The sequence below is a fragment of the Hipposideros armiger genome, unplaced genomic scaffold (genome assembly GCF_001890085.2).
Source record: "Hipposideros armiger isolate ML-2016 unplaced genomic scaffold, ASM189008v1 scaffold_567, whole genome shotgun sequence".
NCBI classification, from domain to species: domain Eukaryota; kingdom Metazoa; phylum Chordata; class Mammalia; order Chiroptera; family Hipposideridae; genus Hipposideros; species Hipposideros armiger.
Window position 1 is genome coordinate 1,121,288 of NW_017731917.1, and position 14,066 is coordinate 1,135,353.

At 35.5% G+C, this 14,066-nt stretch overlaps 2 protein-coding genes across 2 annotated transcripts in view; one reads left to right on the top strand and one right to left on the bottom strand.

The window, feature by feature from the left end:
• CATSPERE (catsper channel auxiliary subunit epsilon) overlaps positions 1-14,066 on the bottom strand; it is a 92,316-nt gene that overhangs the window by 65,610 nt on the left and 12,640 nt on the right. Inside the window, exons 6-8 of the mRNA XM_019623845.1 lie at positions 12,074-12,098; positions 7,824-7,901; positions 2,461-2,567 (exon numbers count right to left, since the gene is read on the bottom strand). Coding sequence (XP_019479390.1) covers positions 2,461-2,567; positions 7,824-7,901; positions 12,074-12,098 — 210 coding nt within the window. The remainder of the gene's footprint in view (positions 1-2,460; positions 2,568-7,823; positions 7,902-12,073; positions 12,099-14,066) is intronic.
• On the top strand, positions 6,948-7,547 carry LOC109371375 (proteasome maturation protein). Its single transcript, XM_019623842.1, has one exon. It carries the CDS (start codon positions 7,007-7,009, stop codon positions 7,430-7,432), a length of 426 nt encoding a protein of 141 aa, XP_019479387.1. The 5' UTR covers positions 6,948-7,006; the 3' UTR covers positions 7,433-7,547.

The window sequence follows — 14,066 nt, forward strand, 5'->3', positions numbered from 1 at the left end:
ATATATATATATATATATATATATACATCATTAAACAATATATTATTTAGCTTTTCAAGTTTTTGCACTTTATAAAAATGGAATATGTATTTTTCTTTTATGACTTACTTTTTCATTCAATATTATATTTGTGAAATTTATGTGGATTTGTGTTGCTGTGTTTGATTCATTTTCACTGCTGTGTAATGTACATACTCATATTCTATAGGATGATTATATCACAGAATGTTTATCCATCTGTCTATGCATAAAAATTAGAGTTTTGATTTTTTTTTTTTTTTGCTATTAGAAACAATGCTGCTACAAATATACTTTTACACATCCCCTGGTGCACCTGTGCCTGGGTTTCTCTAGGGTATATACTGGCATTAAAATGCTAAAGCATTGGTACGTGCATCTTCAACTTTGCCTCATAATGTAAAATTGTTTCAAATTAGTTGTGCCAATTTACACTTCTACCAGCAATGTATGTAAGTGTTCGCATTGTTGCAGGTTGCTATGGTTTGAATGTTTGTTTCTCCCCAAAGTTTATATGTTGAAATCCTAATGCCCATAGTGATGGTATTAGCAGGTAGGGAGGTGCTTAGATCATGAGGGTGAGGCCCTCATGAACTGGATTCATACCCTTAGATGAGGCCTGAGAGAGAGAGCTCCCTCACCCTTTCCACCAGCGAGGCTACAACAAGAAGTCTGCCCCCCAGAAGAGGGCCCTCCCCCAACCATGCTGGCACCCTGATCTCAGACTTCCAGCCTCCAGACCTGCAAGAAATACATTTCTTTTGTTTATAAGCCACCCAGTTAATGATGGTATTTTGCTATAGCAGCCTGAACAAACTGAGACATTTTCACCAACAACCTTCTACAATGTTAATATATTTATCAGTCTGGAGTGTGAAAAGTGGGTCTCATTGGGCTATTAATATTTTTATTTGATTACTAATAAGTTTGAACATTTCATGTACTTATCAATGAGCTGATTTATCAAATCTTTACCTTAGCAAACCTTTACCTTTTGATTTATTATAGAAATCATTTCCTATCCTGAGTTAATAAAGAAATTCTCCTATCTTTTTCTAAATTTTTATTTTCATTTTAACCCTTCATTTGAATGTCTTCTGAGATTAATATTACTATTCGTGAGGTTATTTTTTTATATGATCTCAGGTAAAGAACAATCTCATTTTTAAGTAAAGCTTTAGTCTGTCCCTATTGAAATGACCTATAGTTTTATCCCTTTAATCTATTTATGTAGTAAATTACATTAAAACATTTAAAACTATTATATAACCTTGCACTGCTGGTGTAAGTCAACTCGATCATATGTCATATCTTTTTTCATATACTGCTAGATTCAGTCTGCTAAAGTTTTATTCAGGATTTTGCATCTAGGTTCACGAATGAGATTAGCCTATAATTTTCTTTTCTCATCTATTCCCTTGCCTGAATTTGGGTATGCTAACCTCATTTTGCTGCCTAGGACTGGAATTATCTGTTCTTGCTAGTGCTCTCTTCCATGCCTCCCAAACGCTTATAAACGACTTTTACAAAACCAGCAGGCATTTTAGCTCCAAAGTATTATTAGTGTTTCAGAACTATTTTCTCTCTCTGGATGGCACCCTTTACTTTATCCCTGAATGGAACTTCTTTGCCATCTCCTTAGAATGCATCTGCTTTCTCAGGTCTCTTGTTTGAAGGCCCTTGCAGATGTTGCCCCTCTGTTTGGAATGCTTCCCCAGCTGGCTAACTTTTAATGTCTGGTCAATAATGCAGATGTCAACTCGTAGGAAAATGCTCCCTGCTTCCCTCCAAGCCTTCGCTGGTGCGCCCTCTGTGGGCTCCACTTCACCCCTGGCTCACCTCGATCATAACATCTACTTGTTTACTTGTCCCTTCTCCCCCCACTAACTGTAAGATTATTGAGGGTGGGAATTCTAGCTTCTAATTATAAGCACCTTGACCTGTGCCTAGGTGCTCAATAGATTAAGAAAGGCTGTGTAAAGCTCATGATAACCTACAATTTTAACCGTTAACAGATTTGACTTCTCAGGTGGAATTTGTGGTGTGCGCGCGCGCATGCACTGATGATGGTAATGATTGTGACATCACTGATGATGGTAATGATTGTGACATCAGTTACACCACTGTGTCTCACTTTTATGAACCACAGGAAACATTTAAGATTTGCCACCATCCTGAATAAGGCTCTTGGACTGAGGTTTAGCGATTTCACAAAATGTGAAACTGTAATCTGAAAGTCTAACTGACACTTTTGAGTAGGTAACTAGTTCTCATTATCACAATTGTTTGGTATATCATAAAAGAAGCTGTTTGGAAATTACACATGTGATAGATCATGAAATTCCACTAGGGTTTTAAAATCTCTTTTACTTTAAGTTTCTGATAGTTATTAAACTGAATTTTAAAGGTGAATTTTATAATTGAAATTTAAAAATTAAATACCCATTCTTCATTTTTCCTTGGGGAAAATAAACGTTTCTCTTCACAATTGTATGTAAGGTAGGCTTCTGTCCCAAAGCGGCCAACTGCTTGCTAAGTATAATGGAATTCTGTAAAAAAGAAAAAAAAATCTTTTTACTCTTTTCATAACCAAAATTATTTGGAAATTAAATCATGATATATTGAATTTATTATTTTAGTTAAGATATCGTTTACCACATTTTCAAGATTGAGGTTTGTTTGTTTTTCTACCATTTGGTCTTCTCCTAATCAGAACATTACGAATTATAAATGAGTCATAGTACAATTTCTAGCATGTTGAAAATGCTATGCACAATTAGAATCCTGAATGAACTGAGACGCTGAGGACTCTTAAATAAATATCCTTAGTTTTAATAGTGAAACACATAATGGAGTTTCTAAACTAACCTGTTAGGATTATTTCTATATTAACCTGCCTTCAAAACAACATGCTCTTTCAAGACAGGTTTCAAATGCTGTCTTGAGGCTTTAACAAAAATTCTCTTAGTATATAGGTAAATATGACAATGCTCCCTCTTTTTCTCATGAGATTTAAGGAAAAGTTGAACTGATTGGAATTCTCCCTAGTAATATATTTTTAGAATAGAGGCAATAGTTTCATTACGGGGAATCCCTAGGATTACAAAATCAGATGATGAGGGCTAGTCTAGAATTCCATAGCTCTCCTCTACCCTGGTCATCCAATAGCGCTCCTTTGAATTTCCTCGAAGTATGTCAAGCACCCACAAAGGAGCCTTTGAGATTGCTATGATTGTCACTGAGACTATGGGATTGTTTAATAGAAGGATTTAACTTACTTTTGAGAGTAGGAATGGTGGTCAGGGAAGGCCCCCGCGAAGAACACACATTTAATGATTTTGATAGACAAGTACAAGTTTGCTTGATAAAAAACTAAAATAATATGTATTTTAATTTTGTTCCTGAAAATCTTATTCACTTTTCAGAATTTTAAATACAACTATCTTTCACATACTGCAAAGGAAAAGACTAAATGAAACATTCTTAATGTAGCTTGGATAAGATGGAAATAAAATATAACAAGCAACACGTACAACAAGATGATAGAAAAAAGGACAGGCCAAGAAAAGTTAAGACAATCATGTAAACAAGCTCAAAGACATATTTTTTTTCATTAAGAGGAGAATTCATAGTCATTAAAGATAATTTTATAAATATAGAAAAAATTGCCATATAGAAATTATCAAAAATATAAAAAACACATTTATTTTCTTAGGGTTTACCAAATGTAGGCTATTGCTATATATTCATGCTATATAACCAGAAGACTATTTAAATATCATTTTTAGTGATAACATGATATTCCATTGAGTAATTTATCATCACTGACTTAATCCCCTATTGAACATTTAGGTAGTTTTATTGCTTGACTATTTTAAATATTATTGCTATGGCCATCATCAGATATACAGACTATTTCCCTTTCGATTAGATATCTGCACTCTCATGATCATTGCAGCATCAGTTTCAATAGTCAAGATATAGAAACAATCTAAGTGTCTGCTAATGAGTGATTGGACAAAGAAAATGTATAAAATATAAAATACATAAGAGGCCTGACAATTAAGTTCGCGGACTCATCCTAGAAAAAGTGCTACATGCCTCATTGCTGAATATCACTACGGTCATCAGAGTTGTGGTCATATTACCCTTGATGTCCTGAGTGTCATCAAAATGTCTTCCTTTCAATATTTCCTTTATCTTTGGGTAAAGAAAGAAGTCATTGGGGGCAGATCAGGTGAGTAGGGAGGGTGTTCCAATGCAGTTATTGTTTACTGGCTAAAAACTCCCTCACAGACAGTGCCGTGTGAGCTGGTGCATTGTCGTGATGCAAGAGCCATGAATTGTTGGCGAAAAGCTCAGGTCATCCAACTTTTTCACGCAGCCTTTTCGGCACTTCCCAATAGTAAACTTGGTTAACTGTCCAGTTGGTACAAATTCATAATGAATAATCCCTCTGATATAAAAAAAAGTTGGCAACATCACTGCATCAAGTTCGCAAACTTAATTGTCAGACATATAATTGTCAGATATATGACATTATATATATACACACAGTGGAATACTATTCAGCCATTAGAAAGAAGGAAATTCGCAATGACATAGATGGAACTTGAGCATATTATACTAAGTAAAATAAGTCAGAGAAAGTCAAATACTGTAAAATCTCACTTTTATGCGGAATCTAAAAGCCGAACTCATAGAGACAGAGAGTAGAATGGTGGTTGCAAGAATTTGAGGAGACAGGTGAAATGGATCATGTTGGTCAAAGGTACAAACTTTCACTTATAAGACAAGTAAGTTCTGGGGATCTAATGTGCAGCAAGGTTAGTATAGTTAACAATACAAAATACTTGAAAGTTGCTAAGAAAGTAAATCTCAAATGATCTTATCACAAAAAAGAAATGGTAATTATGTGGAGTGATGGAACTGTTAAAAATGTTACTGTGGTAATCATTTCACAATGTATAAGTCTATCAAATTAACATGTGTACACCTTAAACTTACACAATGTTTTATATATATATATATATATGTATATATATATATACATATATATATATATAACTTATATGTCAAGAAAGCTGGAAAAAAAGAGAAACCAACACTCTTTCAAAACAAAACCAACCCAAAATTCATTGACAGTAGAATGGATAAAAAATTTGTGGTATGTTGAAACAATGGAATATTTATTATACTGCAATGGAAATGAACAAACTATAGGCATACATAACATGGATAAATCTTACATAATGTTGACCCCCTAAAAAAGCAATATGCACCATGTATATAAAACAGGATTCCATTTAAATAAAACAAAACCAAAACCCACTAAACTGTACTATTTAGGAATTAAGTGGTAAACTAAAAGTAAAAGCTGAGCAATTATTACCATAAAGCTCAGAGTAATGGTTACCTTTGGGGGAAGGAAAGGATTATGCCCATCCAAGCACCTCTAGGGTAGAAGGAGGAATTATGTTCATGCAGGTGGGACATATGGGGACCTTCTGTACTACTGTTAGTGTTTTATTTCTTGAGCGTGGTTATATAGCTATTTATTATTATTCATTAAACTGTATAATTAGCTTTTATGCTTCTTTCTTTATGGTATAATTTGTAGTTACAATGGTAATTCAAGGGAAAAAACCCTCAAGGAAAATAAAACTCTGAGCCTTTTAATATTTGTAAAGCAAATTGTACAAGTAAGTTATCCTGAACCCCATCCCTGAGCCGCATCCTACTGCTGGTCCTTTTGGCCCTGGTGTGGGTGTTGGGAACTGGGTGTGGTTCAGAAAGAGAGTTATTGTGCTGAGACACAGGGGTGGGATAAGGTTCAAAGATGAAATAAAATACAGGAAATGTGTTAAAGATGAGGGATTATTTAGAGTTCAAAGTCAGGGATGGTTAAGGAAGAGAATGAAGAAGGTGGAGTCAGGATAGAATTAGGACTTGGTTATCTGTTAGGCACATTACACTGTGGCTGATAAAAAAAAAACCCAGACAATTTACCTTTTGTTAGAGCGATTTGGTTGATGATTCATCCAAATTGTAGAATTAAAACAATCCCCTCAAATTACGCATGTGAAAAAGGTCCTGATATGATCATGGATCATATGGGTCAGGCATCTTGGGGGCAGTGATACCAGGCTTGAGACCCAAAACGTTGAGGAGATGAGGAAAGGGCTCGAGCCGTCGCCCCAGAGGGAACGGCATAAGCACAGACCCAGAAGCACGGGGCAGCAGGTGTGTGCAGGGACGCAGCAGAGGACTGCTGCTGGTGACAGGACAAGTGGAGAGCTGAGGCCACAGAAGGGTGGCAGAGATAGAATCTCCAGGGCTTTGCATGCCATGTTAACCGTCCACGAGTCAAGAGTCTGTGTATACTGTTTGTCATGGGGAGCCATTGAAAGGTTTTAAGGAAATGACATGGTCATGAATAAACACGGCACAACAACAACAAAAAAGCAAAGTATTAGGTATGCATGGGCCAAATAACGTTAAAATGTGCATATTTTTACTTAAGAAGATTAGAAATTAAGTAACGGTAATACTTAAAGTATTTAATTACCTTTAATTAATTTTGTTCCCTCTAAAGTTGATTGCCAAATAAAACAGTTAGTTGATTGGTTACATTCTGATTTATCAGTCCATCTTCTGTGAATTTACCATTAGTCATGATAACATACTATTAAAAAATCAGACAGATCTTGACTCATGAATATGTAAATAGTCCCATAAGAAACTAAAATTGCTCATTTTATCTTTCTCTTCAATACGCTCAATACATTGTAACAGAAGACAGAAAAATCTCGAAAGAGGTAAATTTGTAACTGGGCTATATTGCACCTTTAGGAAATTTATTAGTCTATAAGTGGGAAAGGATTCAGTAAGACATGGGACAGATTTTCGAAAGATAACTTCAAGAAGGAACATCTGCGGCCGACTGACGGTAACGGGGCTGAGAGGTTGTTCGCAGAGCGAGTAGAAAATGAATGCCAGAGGACTTGGATCTCAGCTAAAGGACAGTATTCCTGTTACTGAACTTTCAGCAAGCGGACCTTTTGAAAGTCACGATCTTCTTCGAAAAGGTTTTTCTTGTGTGAAAAATGAACTTTTGCCCAGTCACCCTCTTGAATTATCAGAAAAAAATTTCCAGCTCAACCAAGATAAAATGAATTTTTCCACACTGAGAAACATCCAGGGTCTGTTTGCTCCACTGAAATTGCAAATGGAATTCAAGGCGGTGCAGCAGGTTCAGCGTCTTCCATTTCTTCCAAGCTCAAACCTTTCACTGGATATTTTGAGGGGTAATGATGAGACTATTGGATTTGAAGATATTCTTAATAACCCATCAGAAAGTGAACTAATGGGAGAACCACACTTGATGGTGGAATATAAACTTGGTTTACTGTAAGGCAATGTGCTGCTCATGAAAATAGAGGGACTACATCTTGTGTATAGTCATCTTTTTACTGTAATTTTATGTACACCACATTAAAAGTACTGACACATGAAAAAAAAAAAAAAAAGAAGGAACATCTGCTAAGCATTTTAAACGTCAGCCTCTTCATGAATAATGAAGTTCACAGGACATTCAGAGAGTGCTCAGTAAAACATTCTAAGGAGAGATTTATAATAACTGTAGAGATTGAACATAAATTCAAAATCACTATAATAGGTAAACGAAACTTAATGAACAATTAAAATGTATCTAGTTAGTTCTGGACCACTTAAAATAAATTATACACAGCCCTTAAAAAAATGTAGCATGTTATTTTATCTATGATACTAATGTTTCCACCTACTAGTGAAGGTTCACTTGCATTCCCCTGCAGCTCGTTTGGGTCTGCATTTTCTGGATCTAATATCCATATAGTCAAAATCTACAAAACAAAATGTGTTTGCATTTCTTTACATTTTGGACAATTTTCATTTTTAGTTGTGGCAAAACATAACCATACAAATACTTGCATTTATCTTTAAAAATTTGATTATCCCATTTTAAAAAATCAAAGCAATATGTGTTTTTGTTTGTTTGTTATTTTAGCTGAGCCATTCTGCCACCTGTTGGCAGCTCAGCTCAGGCTGGGAATTGAACTGACAACCCTGTTGCTCAGAGTTGCTCAGAGCTCACACTCTTGAGTGAGCTCTTAACCAACTGAGCCACTCGGCCAGCCCTGTGTTGTTTTTTGAACAGTGAAACAATCCAAAGACATATGAAGGAAGAGTTAACAATATCCCTGCACAGTCCAGAGATAACTAACATTAAAACTCCATAGGAATAGTGATATATCTTTCTTTACACTCACACATAGGCAAAGCACACACCCTCTGACACACTTTATACAAAAATGAAATTGGACTCTATATGTTATTTGTAATTTGTTTTTGTCACTTGATATGCAGTGGCCATTTCAATAGAGGTAGATCTAATTCTTTTCTTTCTTGTTTATTTATTTTTTGAATAGACAATCCCATATAAATGTTAAAATATATCTGTTTGGAGTCCGATTAAAAACTTAAAAAACTAGGTATCTTTTAAAGTCATTCAACAGAATTTGAGAGTGGCTCTTGAAAGAGCTCCTGTGTCATTCTTGTTAAATTTATTCTTAAGTATTTTCAAGTCTTTACTGAAGTTATAAATTTATAAAGATGCATATTTCTTTTTCTTGTCCTATTACTTATGTAATGTAATGTTCATGACAATGTTAAATAATAGTGGTGATAGTGAGTCTAATTCCTGACTTTAACTGAATTAGAAGTATTTAATAATTTATAATAATTATTGCTAGTTATTTGTGAAGTAAATTTTATTAGAATTAAGTGGTTCCCTTCTAAACTTATTTCACTTAGGGTTTTCATTAGGAATGGCTGTTGAATTTTTAAATTTATGATATGATCATTTATTTTCTTCTTTATTGTGCTGACATAATGGATATTGTTGTCAATTTTCCTGATATTGAACCAATGCTACATTCCTGAAAGATACTGGCTCTTTTCAGTTTTTTTTTTTAATACATTGCTGTATTCCATTTGCTAATATTTTATGTAAATATTTTTCATTCATATATACAAGTATATTGGGCTACAGTTTCTTCCTTTCCTTTTTCCCTCTCTCCCTTTCTTTCTCCTTGCTTTTGGTATTAAAGTAGTGTTGGATTCAGGAAATGAATTGGGGGAACTTTCTATCTTCTTTGTGATTGGATGAGGCTATATTATTAGGTGCATAATTTATCTCCTTTGTAGATTTTTCCATTATCATGAAGTAATTTGCCTCTTTATGCCTATAAATGTCTTTTGGGCTTCACATATCTTTTATTTGATATTCATATCATCACCCCAATTTCCTTTTGCTTGTATCCTTTTCTTGCCAAATTTTTTGTTACTCTGTTTTAACTATGTAACATTTACAAAAATGAGATTTCTGGAGTTTCGTCATTTATTAGGTGGATTTAATCCAATGACATTTTGATTACTGATATAATTTAAATGATTTCTTAATCTTATTTTTGTGTCCCTAAATTCTACATTTTAATTTCTCTTTATTTCATTTTTGTTTTTTATTGTCCCCTATTGAATTGATAGCATTTAAAAAATTCTTCCAGGACTCTATTTTTAGAAATTACACATTTATACCTATTACGTTAATGGACACCTTAAATTTTTACATGCATATATAATATAATGTAGGCTAAAATCAATCAGTATCCCCATCCTGAATATTTATAAGAAACTTATAAGGACAACAACTTCAAACTCAAATCCCCCTCCATTCTCCATTCTTTTGTTGGCTAGTATTTTAATTTCACTTTGTTTAAAAAACATTAGTCATTATTAAAATGTTTTAATTGTCAATTCTTTTTTAGATTTATTAGCAAATTATATGGTTTATTTGCTCACCATTACTGCATCTGGTACTTTAGTTTTTCAAGCTGAGAACTCATGTCTTCAGTTTTGAAGAATTCTCTGTTATTATCCCCTTTCAGTATTATCTGCAATTCATTTTTCTTACACTTTTGGAACTCCTATTATATGTATGATAAATTGTCTCAGCTTATCCTGCATTTGTCTTTACCTCTCTGGATATTTTCCATCTTTTCACTTTTATGTGTTGCATTCTTCATGACTCCCATTCCAAATCACTAATTCTGTCATTTTCTTAACTGTAACTTATTATTGAATTTTTATTTTTGATGCCTATTTTTTTCATTTCAAGACATTAATAGGATGTTTTTAAATTTCTGAATGTTGTATAATTATGAATTATCCCTGTTCTTGTTATTTTTTGTTTCTATCCCTCCTTTTCTCTCTGTGACTATTTAAAATATGGATTTAATAATCTTTCAGGTGGTTTTCACCTTTAGTTTTGAATAGTATGAACTTTCTCCATTTTTATGTGTGTGTCTATTTCAAGCAGTTTGGTTTTTTTTGTGCGTGGCTTATTCCTTATATTTTGAGGTTATTTTCAGAGGGTTGTTTTCAGTGAGAATCCTGTATACGCTTGGTTATGGAAATGGTTTTTGCAATCACCTCTGCCTGGGCCTTATGTGTTTCGCTGCTTGCCTTTTTGTGTTTATTACTTGGCTCTAGGTTTTCCAACCTCTTGGATTGTTAACCTTGGATACCCACCTGAAGCTTTGTGTAGGTAACTTCTTGTCCATTTACAGCCCCCAAGTGATGTATCATTTCTTTGCAATCACTCTAAGTCAGTGAGTGGAGGTTTATACTAGTTCCCATATTACAGACCTTTTATAAATTCTAGCATCATGTAGGAAGGTTAATTTCAGCTCCTCTTTCTCCCACAGGTCAGAGGCTTCACTTTCTATCTGTGTACACACATTATAACATCACCCCTTGTCTACTAGGGGTTACATTCTGTCTAATACCCTCAGTTCAGAATTCAATCTTGTAACTTTGACTTTCAGTTCTTTAATTATTTTTGAGAAATAGAAAGTACCTTTACTTGCTTTTCAATTCTATTCACACACGTGCACCTGTATTAATGTAAAAGTCTACACTAGCATTATACACACACACACACACACACATTTTCTAAAGGCATTTCTATATGTTTTGAGTGAGATGGAGGTTATTCTGCATTATCTGGGTCTGTATATGTATTCTACTTCTAGAAGTTTCCTTCTGTTTTCGATATTAAAATGCCTTATCCACAAATAATACTCTTTCTTGCTTTATTGCACTGTTATAGGGATAGCCTTAATAAAAAATTCTACAATGTCAATTGTATTTGGAATAGGAGACACATGGGCTCAATCAATCATCTTGATTCAATGTAGGAAGTTTATTTATTACTATTTTACTCACTGCCTCTTCTTTCTAGTAAATGACTGCTTTTAGAAAATTAAAATGTCTACGGGTCTTTAATTTCTAAATATTATCACCTTATTTCAACTTGAAAATTTTTCAATATATCTATCATATATTCTAATCATCCTTTAGTCCAGATGTTACAGACTTCTGATCTCAAGAGCCCTTCAAAGTCTTAAAAATTATTGAAAATTCCACAGAGCTTTTGTCTTATGTGGGTTATATCTATCAGTATATACTATATAACAAATTAAAATTGAGAACATTGAAATATGTTTATTTTAAAAACTATGGCAAACCCATTACATGTCAACATAACTAACATATTTTTATGAAAAAATAACTATTTCCCCAAACAAAAAAATTCTAAGAATGGTTGTTTTACATTTTACATTACAAAATCTTTTAAATATCTGGCTTAATAGAAGACAGCTAGATTATCATCTGTGTTCCTGCATTCAAACTGTTGGTATATGTTTTGATGGAAGTATATGGGGAGAATCTGTCCTAATACAGATATAAGGTTGGAAAAGGGTAGATCACATTGACCTCCTGAAAAAGCCTGTGGAGCCCTACAGGTCCTCAAACATACCTTGAGCACCACTGCTCTAAGCACGTTTTGTTAAAAAATTAGTTTGGAAAATTCTTCTCCTGGTATATATGATAAGAGGGAAATAAGATAGTAGCAATCATGGAGGATATACAGCATTAAAAAAAAATGTTTTACCTGGGTTAAATTGTGAGGGAAATTTCTGTTGGGAGAAAGAGGAATCATATTTTAGTAAACAGCATGCTAAGTATTAGTTTGAATATGCTACTGTCAATATACATGCCTCTAAATCTTGGAATATTCTCTTTATATTTCATTACAGATAAATGATTAAATGCTAAATGTAAAAACAGCTACATGTCTATAATGAAATGTAATTATTGATTCTCATGTGTCACCACAGGAGGCTGAGGGGCTGGAACCTGATTACTTCCTTAACAATACCGAAGTTTACAGGGCGAAGGATGCATGAGTAATCTTTTAAAAATTGACATTATCATTTCACATAAAAACACCTAGAGTATTACATGTTATAATTTATGTCAAAAACAAATTCATCCGTTAGCACTGCAAATTCTTTATTCACCAGCCTCTCAATGTAAACTTTATGAAAGGACAACTCTCATTTGTATGTTTAGTTGTATATTTTGTAGAAAGTCATCTTTTCACTTTAAAGATATTTGAATTTTAAAATTACATAATCTCTAAAAGTCAATGCCTTAGGACTATGTTTTTTCATTTGTTGACTACTGCATAGTGTCTAGTACTTTAGGTATAAAACAAAATAAAAGTATTTTGGAAATCAGTAAATGTGTATGCAGTGAGTTTCTGAGACCATATAATGAACACAATATTTCAGATGTTCAATCTGATGTGTTAGAAAGCTACTAAAAATAAGTACTATAAATCTTGATAGCCCAAAGTTCATAAAGTACCAGATTTATCAAAAAGACCCCTAGCTCCAGGGCTGGTATGTACTGCCTTGTGTTATGCTACTCGTCAGAAACACAGGAAAGAAGCAAAGAACGTGGTGTATTAATAATACTAACAAGATTATGCAACGTAACCTTGTAGAGTGATAGTATCAGTTGATGCTAAAGTGACAGTCCTGATGCCCATGGAAAAACAATATTGGTGGCATTCTGCCGGATCTTTATCAGTGTCCTTGGCTTTCTTAAAGTTGGCACAGACTGGAGTGTATAATGAGAAGAGAGCGAAGGAGAGAAACCTGGATTCAGGTGACATTTCAGGTAAAGACCAATCACAAAAAGCCCAAGAAAAAGACTGGGGAAGAATCATTATAGAAACAGAAAAGGCTGATGTCACCAAGATGGTGGAGGAGGAGCTCCCAGCCTCTGTCCCCACCACAAAGGCCAACAATTACACAGCTATCCACAAGCAAAAACAGGGAGACGCTGGCGGAGGTGAGTGGCCAGCTTCCTAAGCCGTTTGGGGTAAGGCAGGAAGGACGAGCTTTGGTTTCACTCCACACAGAGATCGTCAAAGCTGAGACACAGAGAGACAGCTAGGAACAGGGCAGAAGGGCAGGGACCACCGGCATCGGCCACACAGTGTGGCCAGCCGTGAGTCCCGGTGACCAGCTCTGCAGAGAACCCAGCGGCTTCTGCGGCTGAAGAAACCAATGGCCAGCACGGATCCCCTGCCGAGGTCACCGGCTTTCATCCCACAGGTGTCTGCTGCGCAGTGCAAGATGCCAACCGAAAACCCATGGCTGATCCCACCACCGTGGGGGCACACGGGCTTGCTCCCCCGGCTGGGCACCTGCTTGCCCCTGGTCCTGGTCCACCTCCCATTACTGGCCTCCTTGTGCTCCTGAGCTGAGACCCTGCAGTCATGGGAGGGAGCCTCAGCAGCCAAGGCCCCCACGGTTGTTTGTGGGCCTGGATCTGAGCCAGTCTCCTGCCACTAGTCTGCCCTGCTGGACTCACCTGCGTCTGGCTACTCCAGTTATGCGCTTGTACCCCTTCGGCACAAGTCCTCTCACGGGCCTCCATTGCCATGCCGGCAGCCATGAAGAGACCCCACAGCGATAGTGAGGGGTCTGCTCAGCTGCTGCTGTGCCTGCACTTGGCCTGGCCTTCGCTACTGGCCCTGGCCCGCAGCACAATGTGTGTGTCTGCAACCCTCCCTGCCAGTACACAGAGACCTA